Here is a 21,095-nt window from a genome sequence, read left to right on the forward strand (position 1 = left end):
CGAAACAAAAAATAAAAATTATACTAAACTCCCATAAGCTTGATTACTCAAACTAATTAAACTCGGCAATTTTTAATTTTGAAGGTTATCATCACCTCCTTTTAAGGAATCGAGATCAATGCAACTTCAATTACCGAATATAAAAACTGTTTAAATATAGAAAAGCGTGGAAAATGGGAGAAACAACAAAAAGGAAATATATGGACAGCGAAATGCCAAGGACACGGAATTTGCGCAAATACGCGTGATCATTGAATTGGTGTGAACGATGCATGCCTTCAACTTTTTTAAGGAAAAACTTCAACTTACTTCGTTTGACTTTGGTGACGACAAACAAATAATGTAAATTTTCTTCTAAGTTGGTCTGCTCGCATTCAATAGTTAGTGCAGTCACTTTAGTATTTGACACTTGCTCATTCATATGCCCATTTTCGATCATAATAGCCTATTCCTGACAATTCAAAAGAAACTGCTAATTTATTAGCGACATATAATGGGAGAGTCGGGAGTAATTATTTTTTAATTTTTATACTACGAAAATTTGTCAAACAACCTAAAGTATTTTATTAAAAAATTATTTGTTTCTTTCTTGGCAGCATAATCTTGAGCAATTGACTTCCGAAAATGTTTAATTCGTTTTGTTTCGATTCATTTTACTTTTTTCTTTTTAATATTTAGTAAGAAATTTATGCAAATTGATTCAAAATCCCATGTTCACATTCACACCTAGTAGATGAGTCTTCACTCACAAGCTGAGCACCTGGATGGGTAGTTATTAAGTTATTCTCACTCTACATTAATGATATCAATGGAGTGTGGTGGTGAGGGATAATATACTATCTGCATTCATATTTATTAAAATTAAAGAATATTTATGAAAGTAATAAGTATTTATAAATTTTTGTATGCGTTGAAGAATTTAAAAACTGAAAAAAATTATAAAAACATATTATATTAATGTTATATATAAATCAACATTATGTAATACCCATTAAAGATTAATATATTAAAAATATTGTTATAAAATAAAATTCATTCCATCGTAAAATGATTTTCAAAAATATAATATTATATATATATATATATATATATATATATATATATTAATATGCGGCAAAACAAGTAGTATGATATCTATTCCCACTTGTTTTACAAATATGCGGTTATATTCACAAATATTCTCTCATACATATATGTTTTACGTCCTTAATCTATATACATGGTGCACTCAACTTTTAGCAAATTTTCACCTTGGGTAACTAGAAGCAAATTTTATGCATCATTCTATTAATTTTAAGATTTAATTAGTTGATAAAATGATATTCTGAATACTAATTTTGAAAGTTTACAAAAAATCTTTGTCTGATCGTTTAAAACTGCGAAATCAACAATGAGAATTCAAAGCTAATTGTTGAATTCTCGTGTCAATTAAAGTGGAATAACCTATTAGGGGGAGTGTAATGCTTAAAAATAAAAGGGAACGTCAGCGAAATTTAAACATCTCTTAAAAGGAAATAAAAGAAAATAAATGATAATGAGATTAACAGAGAATAATTTAATTCCATTCTATAAAAATTGGGAAAAAAATAAGACTAAATAAACTAAAATAAAATAAATCCATCAAGTTAAATTATTTTATATATTTTTTAATCAACATAGCATTCCCCAAGTAATTTTCAAAATATGTATTACCAAATGAGAAACACCATCAGACTAGCAGACCTTACAGGGATATGAATATGATAATGAAAGTCCTTGTATCCGCAGGCCAAAGCGGATTCATGCGTGATTCAACTAAAAAATGGACGACGGCAAGACTTGAGAGCCATCGTTCGGCAGTTTCAATTTCAATAAAATATTCAAATTTTGGAGATTTCACAATGGAGTACAAATGCTCGGCAAATCATGTAACTTTCCTTCGTTATTAACTTCGAAACAACAACTTAAATTTGCCAATCAAATAAGCTCCTAAAATATATTATTCAAAACACACCCTTTCAAGTTTGAAGTTGATTTCACTCACAGTTCTCTTTTAATTTAACCCTGTTAGTTAATGCAATTTCCATTTCAGCCTGAAAAAGAAATTTGAACAGACTTCTATTTTAAATTAAGAATCGTCTGTATGAGCCTGTGCAATATTGTGTTCGAACTATAACAAAATTCGACACCTCTGGAAATACACCACTCTGTCACTTTTGTTTAACATGAGAAGGAAACTCGCTGTTCTGTATTAGAGAATGCAGGATCATAGTCCAAAAATTGCTCTCTAAGACCAATACAACATCACTACCAGAAGAATAGGTACAAGCTACGCCCATCCTTCCCACTAATCTATCCTTCTTAAAACAAGACCCAAGAGTAAAGAAGAAAGTATAACTGTATATGCACAAAATAATTTCAGAGCACGTTTCCTCTCTCTCAATTAAAATAAAGTAAGAACTAAGAAACATAGCTACCCTTCATTTTATATGTGCTACCGTCACTCAATAACACTCCAGCTCCAGCCTGGGTTGTTGCAGCAAAATCGATGTTGGGAAAACCAAACACCACAATCAACAAGCGACAACCCTCTTCCCCCCACCTTCCTTATTTGGTTGAAATGACATTGATAATAAACATGCCATAGGTGCCTCGAGGAAGTTTAAAGCCTAAACAAGCATAAGTTCATGTCCATTGCAATTAATTAATCCATATGTTTACTACTACTATATCAAGAGGTTTATCTTCACTAATGCTATGACAGTAAATTAATTAACGCAATAACACTTAACATTTAAATAGGTAAATTGGTAGCTTACACTGACCAAACTGATAAGGAAATTTGTACCTAATATCATAGACAGAAATGGAACTCAAGCTAGAATCATATACCTGTGAAGTATTAATTTCTGTCCATTTCAGAAGGTGGTTGCAGTGGTGGGCTGCGGCCAACTTGTTTATGGACTTCAGGGATACTCTGAGAAGCTAGGTATTCCAGTGCAACAACAATATCACCAATAAGTGGACGGAATTTTGGTTGCTCCTGGAGACACATAGCAGTTATAGCAATTGCCTGATGCAAACAGCGCAAGGGAAAGTTTCCTTGTAAAAGAGGGTCGACCATATGTACAAACATTCTCCGGTCACTGAAAAATGGGCGAGACTGAACAAAATAAAAAAAGGAAATAAAAGTATAAGGAGTGATTTTATATGTGAACAAGATTAATATATATACAGTCATCTAGAAAGCTAAAGACATATTGGCATGTCAAAGATTCCCGGTAAGGATTTCTTGTAAGTTATGGAGAAGAAAGGAAACATCTTATTTTCATACCTCTGCTTTTGTAATGAAACAGGCTCTACTTTCTAGTACTTTCACATTTAAAATAATATATGAAGAATCTCATTATGCTAGAGCAAAGATGAAAATCTACAAGGAATCACACATGCAAAACTAACAGAAACATACTTAAAGGAGAAATTCTTTTTAAAGAAACTATACAAACTAAACATTTACCCATGAAACTAGGTTTTGCTCTCCAGGTCTTCTACTAGTATCTATTGCCCTCCGTCCAGTGATCAACTCCAACAAAACCACACCAAAGCTATAGATATCAGATTTAAGAGTTAATTTGCCACTCATCGCATACTCCGGCGCACAGTAACCATATGTTCCCATCACTCTGGTCGAAACATGTGTATTGTCTCCTACAGGTCCAAGTTTAGCAAGCCCAAAATCTGACAGCTTTGGACTGAAATCATCATCTAATAAGATGTTTGCAGATTTCAAGTCTCTATAGATAACAGGCGGATCTGCTTTACAGTGGAGATACTCGAGGCCACGGGCAGCTCCAACAGCGATCTTCATTCGAACACTCCAACTTAGGGGTTCTTTGTCTTGATTAGGATCTGAAATGAGAAAAAAGTTATGACCTGATTGGTGTATTTAATCGTTAAAGTTGGTCTCATAACAATACATAAAAGAGAAATAAATTTTGGGATATATTTATGCAACCTAATCAAAACTAAACTGTTCTTGTTTTAATAATTTTATAACAACCAAGACTTATCCCACTAGGTCTTTCTCGTAGCTTTACAATTTAGTCAAAATATTTATTTTCTTAAATTTTGCCATGTATCCACCAACACAAGACTGTAATCTCTTTTTAGAAAGTACAGAATAATCCAAGTTCAAAACTGCTTTCACTGAAAAACCAGAAACAGCTTAGGGCCCCTACACTAAAATCCTTCAATCCCAATAACAAATAACAAGGAATGCATCCTTCACCACTTTTTCATCCCACAAAAAGAAAAATTATTTTCTCTTCTTGAGGCCTATACTCATTCTCAGAATCAGGGATTAATGACACAAACTCCCCTTATACAGCTAAAACATAAACCAGATCCAGTCAGTTATATAGTCAAATTGTATTCAATCATAGAGAATCTTTCATTAAGATGAAAGTGCACAAAATATATTCACTCTACGCAAATATACTGCATTTTCGCATGCATGAGGTTAATAGAAACAAATATCAACAGAAAACACATGATATATACTTAAGGTTAAGGCAAACACAAATGAACTAATTGGTTATCAGTAAGTACAAGATGTGCAATGTGCACAGTTGCATAGAATTTAGATCAATTTCTCGTCTTAGACAAAGTAACAACTATGGAGAGTTGAGATCACCCACGTAGAAAGTTTTAAGTTCATATATCACCTCCGGCAGCCATAGTTGTAATTTAGGTTAAATATCAATGAATGAATGAATAAATACAACAAAAAAGGAAAAGGGTTAAAAAATAATGCAACTTCCAAATCATTGAGTCGTATAACTTAATCACACATGAAGTGCAGATATGAGAGAAATAAACAATTATAAAGTTACCAAAAAGATGATCTTCCAAGGAACCCATAGGCATGTATTCGTAAACCAAAAGCCTTTGATCTCCATCAGTGCAGTAGCCAATTAACTTAACAAGATTGGAATGGTGAAGCAGGCTCAACATAAGAACCTCCGTCACAAATTCCTGAAAACCTTGGCGACCATCGTGACTTAATTGTTTTACAGCAACAAGCTGCTTATAATTAAAAAAATAAATAAATTATTCAAATGACCAAAATCCAACAAGTCAATCTTCCATAAAGAAAATCAAAATTGAAAAGTAGAGATTATTTTTGGGTTGCAATGCGATCTCCATCAGCACAATTTAAAACTTGCCTCGCCTGTTGAAAGACGACCCTTGTAAACCCTTCCAAAACCACCTTCCCCAATCAAATTCACTTCCTTGAAACCCCTCGTTGCCGCTGCAAGCTCACGAAAACCAAAACTAGCCGCAGCCTTATTGCTTTTGCTACTGCTCACACTCTTCCCCTTCGCCTCCGAGGATTCTCTCTTCCGTCCACTCTCTGCACACACAGTAACAAAATTTATATTAAATTAAAAAAAAGTACTGCATTATTAGAAACTAGTTTTAAAATTTAATCCTACTACTAATAATGTATATATAATAATATTTATTCGGAAACCCTTATCAGTAGCGGCAACGTTCACTCCCCCAGTCCCTGCAAAATGCAAACACCACCGTCAACATTAAAAAAAAAATAAGGAAAAAAAAATAAATGTAATAAAAATTAGAGGAAACAAATTAACCCGAAGAAGTAGCGGATCGAGTTCCATTATCAACTTCGACCCTCCGCACATCTTTCCGGCGAGAAACAAAGCAAGAAAAACAGCTCATCGCTTAATCGGAATTGGGAAACCCTCAGATGAACTCAATTTTGATTAAATTAAAATAGTAATTAAAAAAAAAAGGAAGATCCGTATCCTGAGTGAATCAGAGGCAGGATCTTGCATTTCCCCTCTCTAGATCAGCGAAGAAGGTCCCAAAAAGAACAGAAAACATAGCAATGTGTGTGATAAATAATAAAACAAAGGGGAGAAATGTGGTTGGCAGAGGCAATCTGGGAGATAAAATTGAAGAGGCGTATGAAACAATCTGCATTTGTTTTATTTGTCTGGTGTGGAATGGAACACCAGTTTAGCGAAACTCACTCACTGTTTGTGTGTCCACATTAGTTGATAAGTGTGTTTCTTTTTCTTCGGTGGATTTTAAATTGAAATTAAGCTATATTGACTATTTGTGAATTGTGAGACTTGGCCTTTTCTTTCTTCCCTCTTATTTTATTTTATTGTTTATTCGATTTCCACTTTGGTTGCATTAATGTCTGTGCGTGATTGCTGCGAGTCGCTCTCAATCCTTCTCTATCAGCCTAGTGCGCATTTATAAACGTTACGGTCCCAGCCATCATCGCTTTGTTTCGCAATTTACTTTCTTGCCCTCGCTATTCCTCTAATTTTCCAATCTCTGCGTTCCGCCATCTGCATCCCACCCTTCCCTAACGTTAATGGTTCTGTCTTCAACGCCACAACTAGTCAATAAAAAACGGTGCATAAAACATTCAAACATTGTTATCACTTTCTAACATTTCTTAAATGATAACATTATTTATATTAATTTAATTAAATGATAGAGAGTACAAAAAATATTCGAAAAATATTTAGTAGACAAGTATAGACATCCAAAAATAATAAATAAATTTATCACTAAAAATATTTTATATACATAAGAAGATTCAAATTTTTGTGTACTTAAAATTTTTTTTATAATAAACTCATTTATCATATTAAAGTGTGTGACTTAGATTAAATCTAAATTAAATTAAATAAAAAATAATAATAATAGTAAATAAACCTAATTGAACCATTGTAAATTGAATTTAATTAATAACTAAAATAGATTTATTTAGTATAAAGTTTCATGAATGAGATTTAAAACTATATCTATAACCTAACAATTAATTCAAGTAATGCCAGTTACTAAATCATAATTATACATATACTATGCTTTTATTATTAAAATCAATGACCCAGCAACTCAAAACTTCACCAAACCCCATGACCAGCCTGAGTTTAACGTCATTGTTAACAGCTTTATTTGACATGTTAAGTAAGTCAATAAAAGAAAAATAATTAAAAAATCCAAAATATTCAATGCTTTTTTTAAAATAATCAATACATCTATTACAAACGTTTTAAATGAATAAAAAAATATATAAACTTTTTTATTTAAACATTTATAATAATAACCTATATTTAAGCTCGGTTTTTTTAAATAAAAAATTAACTAAACTCGAAGCAGATTTAAAATAAGAACCAAATTTACAATTCAATATTAATTATCTCTACATCATTAAACAAATAAGATAAATGATAGTTTGTGTTTCAAAAATATTAATTAAAATTTAAAATTTATTTTATAAGGAATACAATAATGAATGGAAAAAAAAAATCAATAGAGTAATCAATTGTATTTTGTATCTGGAAAATTGTAAAAAAAAATCACTTTTTATTCTTCCCACAAAATTGAAATTTAATTCAGATTCAGCCTCATACTGTATACTTAAAACCTTGTCTAGAATAAATTAGAATAAGTCAGGCTAGTCAGAAATTAATCAAATTTAAATTTTAAAGCCTGAATTATATGTTTTAACATGTTTATTCAATTTGACCTGACTCAACTTTATTTCAAAATAATTTTAAGGACGTATTTTGTATTAAACTATGTGATAAAGTAAAAATAAAATTAAAATTTTGCCTAGTAATGTTTCAAAAAATGGAAAGAAAAAAAAAATACTAACTACCGTATTGGTATTCTAGAATATTTAACTTATATTTAAATTGCGTCACGTATGCATTATATTCACATATAGTTTTAGAAGCTACTATTTGAAACATGTAGTTTACGCACGTTTGAAGCTCTCCGACACAACATCAAACATGCATGGATAAAATGATATGTCTGCGCAATATAAGCATTTTTTCAATAAAGAGTGCATTTTACTCTTGTTTTAAAAATAAGTACTTTAATATACATACAAAATAATCACATTTTTACTTAATCAATGTTTTGTTATATGTTTTATATTAAAAGCAGCTTGATCATACTTTAATTCTCCTTAATTCGAATTATATGTAATTTTAATGTTTAAATTTTTTAAAAAGTATTTGTTCTGATTTTTAAATTTTTTTATATTTTAAAATATATTATTCTTTACAAATTTTTTAGAGCCAATAAAACAAGACTATTTAATCAAATCACTTGAACTTGTTTGAATAAATGTTTAATTTAAACTTTACATTTTGAAACTAAATTAAATTTATATTTTTTAATAAATCCGATCAAGTCAAAACGCAAGATAAACTGATAAAAGTTTACAAAATAAATAAATTTTACCCATTTTAAACACCATTTTTACAAATATAATTATATATAATTTTTTATAGTCCAATCGACTAAAAATTTATTACTCGTTACAAATATTTATCTTGTTTATTTTCTCACGAATTGATGCAATAATATAGCACAATTTTAAATAGATATAAGTTAGAATGTTATGGTCATTTTTTAAAAATTTAACATATTAATTACTTTTATTAATCTGATTTGTTTGAAATGGTTTTATAAATAAAATTGAAAAGCAAGAACAATTTTAATTTTTCTTAGTTTTATATTTAGAATTTTTTATTTATTAATTGGAAAATTATTGAGTATCTTTTATATTTTATAAATAATAAATATATGTATTTTTATTTAATATTTAAATAAAAAACTAGCGAACATTTTTTTATTAAAGCAACAGGTAGAGGATATAACATATCTCATAAGAAAAATTGAATTATTTATCTTTAAATTTAAACAAATTGAATAGAAAAATCTAATGAGTGTCTTAACGATACTAAATAAAATAATAATAAAATATTTTTTTATTGAAACATGCAATAATACACTCGTTTTTTTTAATATACTCTAATGAATTTTGTAATATAATTTTATTGTTTATTTTATTTTTTAATTGATATCCTAAAAGCACTAATTAGTAAGACCAAAATTAACATTATTGTGAATTATTTTTGTCTGTTACCACATTTTTTCAAAATTGACCAATGGGTTTCACTAATTGAATTGGAAACTGGCGAAGATCCTGGTGGTCTAAAACATTCCGAAGATCAGTCAGTCAAAATTGACAGTAAACGTAACGACTAAATTGTTCTAAACCAAAAATTTCGGATTTTTTTTTGTTTTTTAATTCTAAAATATTTAAAAAATGAATAAAAATTCACACATAGATTATTATTTAATTATTGGTTGTGATTTTTATTTAATAAAATATGCTAGATTTTATATTATTTTATAATTTTACCTGATTTTATTTTTTAATAATTTATACTGTTTTGTTTACAATATTTAAAAAATATATTCAAATACCGTCAGTCAAACGCTGATTCAACTGTGGATCAACGATTAAATATTGATTTAGTATCTTCGTCAGTTTCTTGCTCCATTTTTAAATATACAGGTTACTCACAAAATCATCAATATATAGTTATGTATGACGTTATTTTCAAAATATGCAAATTTATATTAAAAAATTCAGAAAATTTAAATTAAATACATAAACACCATTAAACATTGTATTTTTGAATAAAAAAACTATAGTCACGGTATTTTCCCATATTAAAAAATGGATTAAAAAAAAGAAGTTATGTTATTGTGTTATCCACGTGTCATGCGAAGAAGTGCGTGGGGGTGAAGCTAGGACATTGGACAGGGAGGGCAATGGAAGAATAAACGAAGATGTTGGAAGCACGTAAAGGTGGCGAGGCATAAGCTCACTGAAGGAATCACAAAAAGTAGTTCCATTCCACCCATCTTCCCTCCTTTTGTCTACTTGACTTATTTCTTTCCCTCTCTCCCCACGCCACACCACACCACACCACACCACACCACAAGATGACACCATTTCTGCATTCATCTCATCCAAACCCAGAGGCTTATATACAGTACGTGTTGCATGCATATCTCTCTCTACTTTCTATTTATAAAGCCACTCTAATGATTCACTCAGCGCCAGCTATCTGTAACAAACTCTCCCACAACGCTTTCGCTTTCTAGAATATGATTCTTAATAAAGAGAAGATCAAGCCCTCCCCTTCGCCTTCCCCTCACCCCTCATATTCTCCAATAATAATATCGACCCACCACATCAATTTTCTTTTATTCTGGCCCTTCCATTCCAATTCTAATATTAGCAACACAACAACATCATCATCATTATTATCCCAACCCTCCTCAAACACTTTCTCGTCTCTGCTTCTTCGCCCTTGGAAAACCATGCGGCGAAGACCCCGCACCACCTTCCTCCTCTCCCTGCTCGCCATTATCCTCTTCGCCGCATTTTCCCTTCACCTCTCTCGCAATGCCGTTTCAGGATGGCGACCCGACTCCGACATCCGAAACCTCAACGCCAATCTAACGATCTTCCGCAACAAAAACATCATCAACGAATTCCCCCGACAAGCACGCCACGTGTCCTCCATCAAGGATTCCCTTTCTTCCGTTTCCGTCCTTCTCCCCGATTGGGAGATTCTCCTCATCCTCTCCCCAAACACGCCCTTCTCTTTCTCCGACCAACACCACTGCTTCTTCCGCAACAATGCCCAGTCGCTCGCCAGATTCTCCGGCTTCCTACCCTTCACCAACCGTACCACGTTTAAGTGCGACTTCCCCGAATCGGTTCGCCGCCGTCGCATGTTCTCCCAGCCCATGCTGGTAGCCGGAACGACGGAGACTGAATTCCCGGACCCATCGCCGGCGCCGGAACTCATGAGGTGGAACTTTCTCGTTTACGAGTCTTTCTCCACGGAGGACGACGTCGTTTTGTTCGCCAAAGGTGTAAACCATCGCCAGGGATACAACAGGTCGCCGAAGGAGCTACGGTGCGTGTTTGACGTGGGGGACGGAATCCGTAACGCCGTTACGAGCTCCGTCCAAGAAGTGTTCCGATGCCCGCACCCGGATCCGTTGGAATTGGGTTTGGATTATGATAATGGGTTGTCCGAGAGAGGGCAGAGAATCGGAATTTCCCTTGAGATAGTTGCCGAAAACATCGTGGTTCCGTCCGTGGCGTATTACATGGGCAGGCCCAAATCGAAGCCTAGGGTCAATGCACTAGCCGTAAAAGAAGACCTCGGGTCAGAGGCCCAAACCAGGCCCAAATACTTCCTATGCGCGTGCACGATGGTTTACAACGTGGCGAAGTTCTTGCGAGAATGGGTAACGTACCACTCGAGGGTGGGTGTGGAGAATTTCATACTGTACGATAATGCAAGCGATGACGATTTTTACAGCGTGGTGAAGGAGCTTCGTGCTGAGGGTTACAACATAAGCACGTTGTTTTGGATTTGGCCCAAAACCCAGGAAGCTGGGTTCTCTCACAGCGTTGTGTTCTCAAAGTCGAAGGGATTGTGCAAGTGGATAATGTACGTGGACGTTGACGAATTCGTGTTTTCTCCCACTTGGGGACACGGAAAATCAAAATCTGCTTCGTTGAAATCATTGTTGCCGTTGCAACGAGGAACAACGAAGAGCAGGATCGGGCAAGTTTCGATTAGGTGTTTGGAATTCGGGCCTTCGGGTAACCGGGAGCACCCGGTGGAAGGGGTGACGCAAGGGTACACGTGTCGTAGGAGGGTGGAACAGCGGCACAAGTCGGTGGTGTTGGTGGAAGCGGTGGAGGAGAGCTTGCGGAACGTGATACATCATTTTGAGGTGAAGGAGAAGGAGGGGTTCAGGTCAAAGGAGATTAGAATGGAGGAGGCGTTGGTGAATCACTACAAGTACCAAGCGTGGGACGAGTTCAAGAGAAAGTTCAGAAGGAGGGTTTCTGCGTACGTTGTGGATTGGACCAATGCTGTGAACTCTAATTCTAAGGATAGGACTCCTGGATTGGGGTTCCAAGCAATAGAACCCAAAGATTGGACACAAAGGTTCTGCGAGGTTAGGGATGGGAGGTTGAAATCGTTGACCCGAGCATGGTTCGGATCCTCTACCCGCAATGGGTACAGAATGTCTTGGCAAAGGAGCCAGCAGCACCTATAAATCCATATTTTTTCAGCAAATTATATAGGAAATTTTGAACAGCTAGTGGGGTGGGGTGGGGTGGATTTCATATTTCACATGCATGGCACTTCCTTTCTGTTTTTCTATTCCTCTATTTTTTTTATGCATGGAATAGAATTTTCTTGTTTCTTGGTCGTTCCATTTTTTATACAATAAGAGGAAAATGCAAAAATCAAGTCAATAGAACTTGCACAAATAATGTTTAAGTCTCACCATAATTTGTTAGTCTCTTTTTCGTTTCTGAAATAAATAAATAAAACATTGGCGAGAGAACATATTTGTCTGTTTTTTGAGTTTACAATCTTTTTCGTTTGACAAATATTGAAGATTCAGACATTTTATCGACAAGAAGTACCACAGTTCGACAGTTGACCCTCCAACGCCGACCAGAAGCTCAAGACACAGCATTGCACCTTTGTCTAATTGCAAATTCACAAGTCTTATTTATATCTATGTCTGTATATAATATAAATCTGTTATAATCACTAAGTCGTGTGTTTTCCATCCCACATTTAATAAAATGTTTATGAAAAACTAGTTTTAAAAAATTATTCAAAATAATAACAAAGTGTTATATTATTATAATAATTTTATACTATTATGATGACATTATATTAGAAGTGATAATAAAATATATATTTAAAAATAGCATACTATAACAAAATGATGTCTAATATTAATAAATAATTATTATTACTTGTATACATTTTTTATCATAATATTTTATTATTGTTTATATAAAATGATAATATTTTCCATTTGTTATTTTATCAACCAAAAATTGCTACTGAATTTTATTATACAGTTTGTTATATATTACATTAATCAATCCTTTTATAAACATGGATAGTCGTTTTGTTCCGTTAATATTTAGACGTTAATGTTTATACTAGCTTTTTTTTCAAATTTTTTATCAGGTACCTTCTAAAATATTTTTAATAAAATATTAAAAATACTTTTTTTTTTCTAAACTACATTGCTGAACATAATTTTATTGTATTGAGGTAAAACCACTTAAAATACTAGGAATAATTTTTGTTAGCTAACTATTACAATAATTTTAGGATTTATTATCTAACTATTTTATCACTTTTAACAAAGACATTTTACAAAAATTATTTTATATTATAACAATACTTGATAAAGCTATTTTTTTTCTTGGAATGCGTATTAATATTAAGTAATATCTAATGAGACAGAAAAAGTAGTGGAAAAAATATCCTTAATAAATAAGGATATCTCACTTGAAAAATAATTAATACTTTTTTTATATTCTAAAAATAACAAATAATTTAAGCAAATAAAAAGTATTTAAGTCACATAAAATATTAATACGCCTGGTCTTATTCTAAAACAGTAAACGCTATCACTAAAATAAAATGATATTGAGAGAGAAAGAGAGAGAGAGAGAGAGAGAGAGATTTGACGATAAAAATTGGATTAGCCCTTAACGTGGTGTGATAGTAAAAGAAAAAAAAAATTGTCTCCAGTTTTATGAGTGCAAATTCGGAGGGAGGTTTTCGGAGGGCAACCGTAATTATTAATGCATGTTGTCTCCAAAATGTATTTAAATGAGTGAGGTAAAATTAAAAAAAAAAAAGAAACACTTTCCAAACAAGGAGATTTAGTATAAACATTTACGCTTTGTTTCGATAAAAAAAAAAGGATGAAAAAAGCACAAATAATAATTTATTTTTCCTTTTGTTTAATTAAAATAGAAGTACACAAAAAAATGTGTTTTTAAAATATTTTTAAAATAAAAAATAAACCTTTTTCCTAGTTTTTCTTCAATTTAAATGTCTGTTTTTATCTCTCTTTCCTTCCATTCTATCTATTCTACCAAACAGTGTTAGAACTGCTCCTAAATGCACAATAAGGACGAGTATACCTGGCATCAATATCTCGACAAATCGTGAATTCTTTTTTCACTGTCATAAAAGAAAACGAAGAAACCCAGTCAAACGACTAATTCGGAGCAGAGCACTGAGAACAGATCCAATAATGCACTCATAAAAAGTGAGACAAACTAGTGAAGAGTTAACCATTCATTACCACAATCAGTCACCTCTTACAATCATCTGCCTTTTTTCGGGTCGAGAATTTACGTGCCGGGTGTGTTGAACGTTGGATGTAACAAAGTACGGCTATTATTATTATTATTTAATTCGCATGATCAAATAATTTTACTTGTTTTTATCTGTATTTGATCCTCCAACAAAAATATTTATTAAATTCTTAAAAACATTTTCTGAAAAATGATTAAAAAATATAATTGTAAATAAATTAAACTTTCATTTCTTATCATTAAATTGGTTAAACCCAAATTTTAAAATTTATTCAATACATAATTTGAAAATAATTTCATGTCAACTAAAATCAAGTTGAAGTTCTATGTATTCTACTGAAAGTTGCTGGAAAACGGCCACATGGAGCAATTGATTGTATTACAATTGTCTGTCCTTTAGCGCATCCCCGTTAATATTATAATCATTATATTTTTATTTGTTACAACGAAAATGAAATAAAAGAATATTGTTATCCAAAAAGATGTATCAAAGGAGGGGAAAAAGTGAATTAGAAATGTTGAACATTTAACGTCTCAATCACACGTAAGTCATAAAGACTTGGCCAATACCAAATCAACTGTAAACTAACCTCTATTATGAAGTCAACAACAAAAATTCAAAAGAAAAAGCTCTGCTTCTACATGCTTCTGATATGGAAAAGGTTCATTAAATTGTGTCTCTCTTTCCTATAACATGACAATATCATGTTAGTAAGCAATATGAGAGAGGATTCAATCCAAAAAAATAATATATCATCATAGCTGTAATGCCAAATTCGGCTGCAACTGAGAACCAGTTTCGGCGTTGGAACTAGGTGAATTTGCTGTTCCAACCTTTCCATTTAAGTCATTAGCAAGTGAAAAAGAATTCTGTTTAGTAGGAACTTCCAATCCCTGCCAAGATGATTTTCCAGCAACACTTTGAGACCAACTTTGCGACTCAAATCCAGATTCCCGGGTCAATGAATTTCCAGAATCTAATTGACTTTGTTTGTTGAAGTACTGGTCCTTAAGAGGAGGATTGATATTGGTATGCCCAATGCGGCTGCTTACAGGATCCATTTCAAACATTTGAGGAGCATTACCAGCACTCGTTGACCCAGTAAGGTCAGCAAGTCTTACCATTTTCATTTGAGGGGGAAAATTAGAACCTAACCAATCATTTGAACCAAAATCATCAGAGTGCACCATGGATTCCTGCTGAATCCTTGCTGGAGTTGTGGATCCAATCCCTCCACCAATGCTGTTGACCGGATTCAACTCATTTTGGTATTTCAACTCTCTATTTTCTACCATGTCTCTACTTTGCAAGCATGATCTATTTGCAAGAGGGAAGGTTCCAGATGGAGAAGAAAACTTGCTTCTATAATCCTCTGATACAGGAGGGTCTGAAGTTCTCTCCTCATCACAAACTGGCAAGTGTTGCCTCTGTGACACGTCATCTTCACTTACCCATCCAGGACCAAATTCATGTCCTACTGGCAAAACACTGCTGATTTTCCTTGCAGCAATCCTCCAAACAACAGGACCAAGATCTGCCGCAAAATGGGCTAGACTTCTAGCATAGCTATGCTTCACATGTAAACCTACCTGATTTTACAAAAGAAGACCATGATTTTTTTAAATCAATAAAAAGCCTTTATAACTGATTGAGCATGAGATATTAACCGCAACCTAGAGACAAGAGATGATTTTCAACGCATCATGGTTCATAAAAGACATTTGTCTAACTTGTTTTCAGATTCACATTTTCTGGTTGAAGAAAACAGGAAAAAGAGTAAGAAACAGAAACAATAGAAGATCATACTGCAAGAAGTTGCTTGAATTCATCTTCAACTGCAGTTAACATTGGTGGTTCATTCCCTAAAGGTGATGGATTTTTGTAAGTGTCACGCCTGGTCTCATCAACCTCAAACTGCTTCTTTCCATACCTTAACACAGCTTTTAAAACAGAAGCTGAAAAAAAACTTATATAATTAAATGGAAAATTCCAATAAATAAATACATTTGTCGCCCCTTGTTAAACCCAGACGGAATTGGACAATGGGAAGGCTGCATATGTATACTGACCTGGAAATTCATTCTCCCATTCAGACAACCAACTAGTATAACCTCCACCGTTAAAGTTGCTGTTGGAGGCCCTGGCAGATGAATCTGCAGGCTGAAATTTGCTTGGTCCTTTCCTAAGATTATAACCATTGGAGCCACTGGCAATATCCCCACCAGAAGCAAGAGTTGCATCAGAAGAAGATTCAGGACCAACACGCTCAGAAGGCGACATGCCCAGCGACTTTCTTGGGTGCTTCCCAGGTGGCCTTCCTCTGTGCACAATTTTGGGTTGCGGTTCACTATCATCACTATCTTGTCTCAGATTCTCAAAGTCCTTCCTTGCCATCTCCTGCATGGCTCGGGCCTACAAAAAGGCTCAACCTTTAACTTAAATAGACACCAAACAAACCATAGAAAAGGGATGAAAATGATTTAGTTTACGTAAAGACTTTCATCAAACCTGTCGGTAGTAGATAGTATCCGGTGAATTATATTGCATCGCATTAGAGCATATCAAGAACACATCTTTCTGCAAGAATGGAGCAGTAAAGAGTTTCAAATTTGTATCAGATTAACAATAAATTCTTTCCTAAAAGATCAAACAGTTTAACATAAAACCCAAACTAACACAAAGGGGCGTAGGATCAATTAGTGCAGATCTGCTAACCAGAAATGTAAGCTATACTTAAATTTCACGTATTAATGAATCTAAAACCGGCATCATGGCAAGCAACAGTCGTCGCTTGGGTTAAGAACTACCTGTTGAATCAAACAGATGAAATATCAAGAATGACAGCCCTTAATTAGTATTACTACTAACTAGAGGTCTAAAGCATGCAGAACAATGTTATAGATTATCAGTTTATCATATATGTTGGCTTCCCACTAAAAAAAATTTCTAATCTTACTTGTAGCACTTGCTTAAAGAATCTCTTAATATCTACTCTGCCAATTTTCTAAATAACTTTCAAGCATACATTAGCCACAATTCAGAAGTATTATGTTATGCTATAGTTTCATTCCAGGTTTCCTATCATAGATACCAAATAAATGAATAATGTTTCTTGAGAAGAACTAACCATAAAAGGGAGAGAGATTAGTTTGTTCACTTGGCTGATGGTAGATGGCAACTGTTTATAGATGCTTAAGGCAGAAAAAGTAGTAGTTTAGTTATTCATCAAAAATCATGATATTGGTATAGTATGCAACATTATCTGAAAATTATACTCCTCTTGCTTCAACAATTTTTATCATTCATAAGCAAATAAACGAAAATTATATAGTACAAAGTCATATCATGGGATTTTGACAGTAGCAAATCACATATACTCCAGAAAGCTGTTCAACAAGTAACAGCACCAACCTCAAATTGTTCTAAGTTGGTATAAACTGCCCCATCCAATTTCTTCCTCACAGTTCCAAAATCCATCGGGTGTTTAATGATATCATGATAATCAGGAAGCTGCAGCAAAAAAAGCTTATTTGTTGAGCATTCAAGCAGTGGGAACTCAAATGCAAGTACTCCAATACCACAAATACCCAGCACGCCAAAAAATTAAAAGAAAGAATGAAAGAATAGAAACGCACCTCTTCTGGATCCACGGGCTCAGAGAATACCCCATGTGTGTCCTTTCTGCAAGAAAGGTTGAGCAGTGCAGAACAGAACCGATCAAAAACCCAACTTAAAAAAAGGGGCGAAAAAAAGAAAAAAGAAAAGAAGAGAGAAAGAAAGAAACAAATAAGAGACACACTTTTGAAGTCTGTCAAGGATAAACAGCAAGAGCTTTTTGTCTGGCAAAGGTGTAGTGGGACCGGCCTCCCCCTGCGAACCTGTCAACACATAATATAAAAATCGCCATTAATATTCCCCCACTACGCCCCCTTGCACCAGCATTTGAGAAATCATTTCATATATCTTCATACCATGTTTACTGTCAGTCGCTTTCGGAACCTTCCCATCCTGCAAAATCATCCCATCATCAAATTACCCAAAAAAAGACGTGTGCCTCTGATTTCATAACACAATATCCACTTTTTATCCATAGTCATCCAAAAGAGAATCGCAAATCAAACTCCCCAAACAAAATTTATTGAAAAAAAAAAAAAAGAGCCGAACTCACGAGCAGCTGCTGAGCTAGAGTCATGTGTTGAAAGGTAAAAAATAAAATAAAAAAGGAACAGAAAGATAATTTTAAAATAATAATAATAATAATCCCAAGAATACTCAGAGATAAGACAAATTGAAGCTTTTATGCATATCCGTGCATTCAGCGGAAAGACGAAGGCTCGATCTAGCGTACAGCCAATAAGGTATGCATAAATAATGAATGATTAAAATTAGGGGCAAAGAAAAGGAAAGAAGAAGCACCAGTGCCAGTGCCCCACATAAATTTTCCTCTAAATAAATTAAACAAATAAATAACATCAAAACCTAAACGGTCAAACACATCCCCTGCTTCCTAGTTCAACGAGTTCACCGCAAAATAAAATTAAAACGAAACATATTACGCGCGAAATCCGAAAAGAAAAAAAAAAACCATAATCGTGCTTCTAATTGGACAAGGGATTGTAACAGCGGAATCGAAGAGAGGAATGGCGAAACGCACCGTTTCATCTGATCCAATCTTGCGCCTCTTGTGGGCGGCGTCGGGATCAGAATTGAATGGCGATAATGTTGGATGATGGAGGTGGGAATTGAGACCGACCAATAGCTTGTGCTTCTTCTGTTTGCGTTCGTCGTCGTCGTCGTCAACGTTGGAATAGGAATTGGTTAAATTGGGGTTTTGTCGGTGCTTTTGCTGTTGTTTTTTGAGGGATCGCTTTTGAAGATCCAAAAGAGATGGACGTCCCTTCTTCTTCCTCTTCGTCATGGTTTCAGATACCTCGCCCATTGTTTCCTCCTCTTTTCTCGCTCCCCAAACAAACAGGTCCTAACTTCTCTCTATTCTCTTCCCCCTTTTTTTACAATTAATTCTAAAATTATTATATTTTAAAACAAAATATCTCTATTCTATTCTCCTCCATGCGTGCCACTCACGTGACTGCCGTGTTTCTGCTCTCTCTACCCCTCATCCACCTCACTTTCTCTCAACACAAGCAAACCATGCTTTTAATTTCACTTCTATCCATTACTACTTACTTTTTTAAAGTACTTTTTAACCACTCTTCTGCATTTCTTTTTTCTATATTTAAGCTTTCACCATTTTAAGATCACTTTTATGTCACGTAAATTATAATTAATGTGTTTATAAATAGGTATTCATACATATTACATAAATTTGACAAAATTTGACAAAAACTATTATACACTTAATTTATAATCACATCAAACTAAAGGGTACCGTTGTAAAATAAAATAAAACAATACATTATAGACAGATAGATTTTGTTCTATATTTATTTAACAGCAAATTTTTAGGAAAAAATTTGTTAACAAAACACTTTTTTCCATTATACTGTTTAACATATTTGATAAGATTAGTTAATTTTTTAAAAGGTTAAAGTAATTTTTAAAATATATTTAATTATAAGGCAAGCATTTTAAATTTTTGTAAAATTATTAATGATAAATTAAATAATATGTTAAAAAATGTTTAAAAGAGTTTATTGTTATCGTATAAATTTTTACCGTCATAAATCACGAAAAATGAGATAATATACAATGACAAATATATTTTATTAAGATTCGCTTTATACTTAAATACAATTTCGATTCTTTGAATATTTATAATATTTTATTCACTTTTTTTATTGAATATCTTAAAAAATGTTTTTATTTTTATTTATTTTTTCTGTTAGTGATTTATTAACGTACTTTGACATTTATTTATTTATATCTATATTATTTTAAATTATTAGTTTAAAATATTATGTAAATGTATGTGTTATTAACAATGTCGTGTTTTTTATGTTTCTAAATAAAATATCATAGATTTTTTTTAATTTGAAAGTTACAAATATAAAATTAGCAACAAAATTACAAATACAAAATGAAGAACATATAATCTTTATATTATAGTTTATATCAAACTCACTTTACGTTATATAAACTAAATCGGATGCCATGATATAAATAAAGAAAAATTCATTAATAAAAAATAGAAGAATAACAAAGTTTGCAGTAAAATTATTTTAAAAATAAATAAAAGATAAAGTAAGATAATTGTAAATTTTCGTGTGAGTTTGTTTTTTTAAGTAAAAAAAATATTTTTGATATAAATTTTATTTTTATTTTTTTCTAAAAACTTTATTTTAAACTATGAATTTTAAAAATTAAAAAACCATGACAGAAACAAATAAGCTCTATTTTTTACTATTTTCAAACACATCAATTAAATATAAATTTATTTTAATTGTAATAGATGAATTTTAATACGTTATACTCTTATTCAATTCCAATTCAACGCATTGCACGTAAAAATGAGCAAATTTTTATACGTTTAATTTAGTACTAGCGTTTCAACCTTTGTTGGAAGCTTTAAGCTATTTATTAATGCTTTAATTTTTTATTTTTTTGCCATTTGTTGTATTTTTACGATAACGTGGCGTCTCCTTTCTGATTCAAGGCGTTTGCTCTGTTGGATGTGTTGGGTTCTGTTTTTGTTTTTGTTTTTTTTTTTTGTAGTAGTTGAATGGGATTTACCGTTTTACGTTTATGTGATATATTTAGAAGTTCTGAAGATCAAATCGTTGCGGTGAACTAATGAACTGTTTAATTTTTATTTTTTTTTATTTTGTGTTGAATTTTGAAATAAAAGATCGACTTAATTTCAACACATTAATAATCCAATGACTTGAGTTCTAATTGAATAGAATGTACTAAACCAAAAAATGAGTGTTTAGTGTGGTTATATAAATATGTATTTGTGAGGTACGAGGACGAGAATAAAATTACCATTCTAGTGAACAAAATTTTAAGAACAATTTTTGTTTTTTAATACAAATATATAATACCTCGTCTAAATTTGTGAACGGG

The 21,095-nt window shown here is 32.6% G+C and overlaps 3 protein-coding genes across 8 annotated transcripts; 1 reads left to right on the top strand and 2 right to left on the bottom strand.

Moving 5' to 3' along the window:
* Window positions 1–2,006: 2,006 nt before the first annotated feature.
* Window positions 2,007–6,102, bottom strand: LOC113865974 (probable serine/threonine-protein kinase PBL21). Of its 5 annotated transcripts, XM_027500816.1 has the most exons (7): window positions 5,637–6,102; window positions 5,513–5,548; window positions 5,205–5,392; window positions 4,872–5,061; window positions 3,497–3,888; window positions 2,872–3,142; window positions 2,007–2,648 (listed from the first exon to the last, which is right to left on the bottom strand). In XM_027500816.1, the coding sequence occupies exons 1-6, from the start codon at window positions 5,722–5,724 to the stop codon at window positions 2,882–2,884; spliced, it is 1,155 nt and encodes a 384-aa protein (XP_027356617.1). In that variant the 5' UTR covers window positions 5,725–6,102; the 3' UTR covers window positions 2,007–2,648; window positions 2,872–2,881. The 5 variants fall into 5 exon arrangements, with proteins under 5 accessions (XP_027356617.1, XP_027356616.1, XP_027356618.1 ...); XM_027500815.1 differs by having other exon boundaries at window positions 2,041–3,142; XM_027500817.1 differs by having other exon boundaries at window positions 2,041–3,142; window positions 4,872–5,064.
* Window positions 6,103–10,218: 4,116 nt separating this feature from the next.
* On the top strand, window positions 10,219–11,985 carry LOC113866317 (glycosyltransferase family 92 protein At1g27200). The gene has a single exon (XM_027501198.1). It carries the CDS (start codon window positions 10,219–10,221, stop codon window positions 11,983–11,985), a length of 1,767 nt encoding a protein of 588 aa, XP_027356999.1.
* A 2,496-nt stretch (window positions 11,986–14,481) lies between these two features.
* LOC113864634 lies at window positions 14,482–19,085 on the bottom strand. Of its 2 annotated transcripts, none has more exons than XM_027498582.1 (9): window positions 18,727–19,085; window positions 18,044–18,080; window positions 17,872–17,950; window positions 17,708–17,753; window positions 17,484–17,582; window positions 16,581–16,649; window positions 16,142–16,484; window positions 15,879–16,027; window positions 14,482–15,661 (listed from the first exon to the last, which is right to left on the bottom strand). In XM_027498582.1, exons 1-9 carry the CDS (start codon window positions 19,009–19,011, stop codon window positions 14,828–14,830), a joined length of 1,941 nt encoding a protein of 646 aa, XP_027354383.1. In that variant the 5' UTR covers window positions 19,012–19,085; the 3' UTR covers window positions 14,482–14,827. The 2 variants fall into 2 exon arrangements, with proteins under 2 accessions (XP_027354383.1, XP_027354384.1); XM_027498583.1 differs by having other exon boundaries at window positions 16,142–16,469; window positions 18,727–19,074.
* Between the last annotated feature and the right edge of the window lie 2,010 nt (window positions 19,086–21,095).

This window comes from Abrus precatorius, unplaced genomic scaffold, assembly GCF_003935025.1.
Source record: "Abrus precatorius isolate BTA unplaced genomic scaffold, Abrus_2018 Scaffold4, whole genome shotgun sequence".
NCBI classification, from domain to species: domain Eukaryota; kingdom Viridiplantae; phylum Streptophyta; class Magnoliopsida; order Fabales; family Fabaceae; genus Abrus; species Abrus precatorius.

What these genes read in the sequence shown, in the direction of transcription:
- LOC113866317 (XM_027501198.1), top strand. Translation starts at nt 10,219, where the DNA reads ATGCGGCGAAGACCCCGCACCACCTTCCTCCTCTCCCTGCTCGCCATT.
- LOC113864634 (XM_027498582.1), bottom strand. Translation starts at nt 19,011, where the DNA reads ATGGGCGAGGTATCTGAAACCATGACGAAGAGGAAGAAGAAGGGACGT. An exon ending in AGCGACTGACAGTAAACATG is followed by an intron (nt 17,951 to 18,043) that starts GTATGAAGATAT and finishes ATGTGTTGACAG; the next exon opens with GTTCGCAGGGGGAGGCCGGT. An exon ending in ATCCTTGACAGACTTCAAAA is followed by an intron (nt 17,754 to 17,871) that starts GTGTGTCTCTTA and finishes CCTTTCTTGCAG; the next exon opens with AAAGGACACACATGGGGTAT.
- LOC113865974 (XM_027500817.1), bottom strand. Translation starts at nt 5,724, where the DNA reads ATGAGCTGTTTTTCTTGCTTTGTTTCTCGCCGGAAAGATGTGCGGAGG. An exon ending in TCGATCCGCTACTTCTTCGG is followed by an intron (nt 5,549 to 5,636) that starts GTTAATTTGTTT and finishes TGCATTTTGCAG; the next exon opens with GGACTGGGGGAGTGAACGTT. An exon ending in GTCGTCTTTCAACAGGCGAG is followed by an intron (nt 5,065 to 5,204) that starts GCAAGTTTTAAA and finishes TTTAATTATAAG; the next exon opens with CAGCTTGTTGCTGTAAAACA.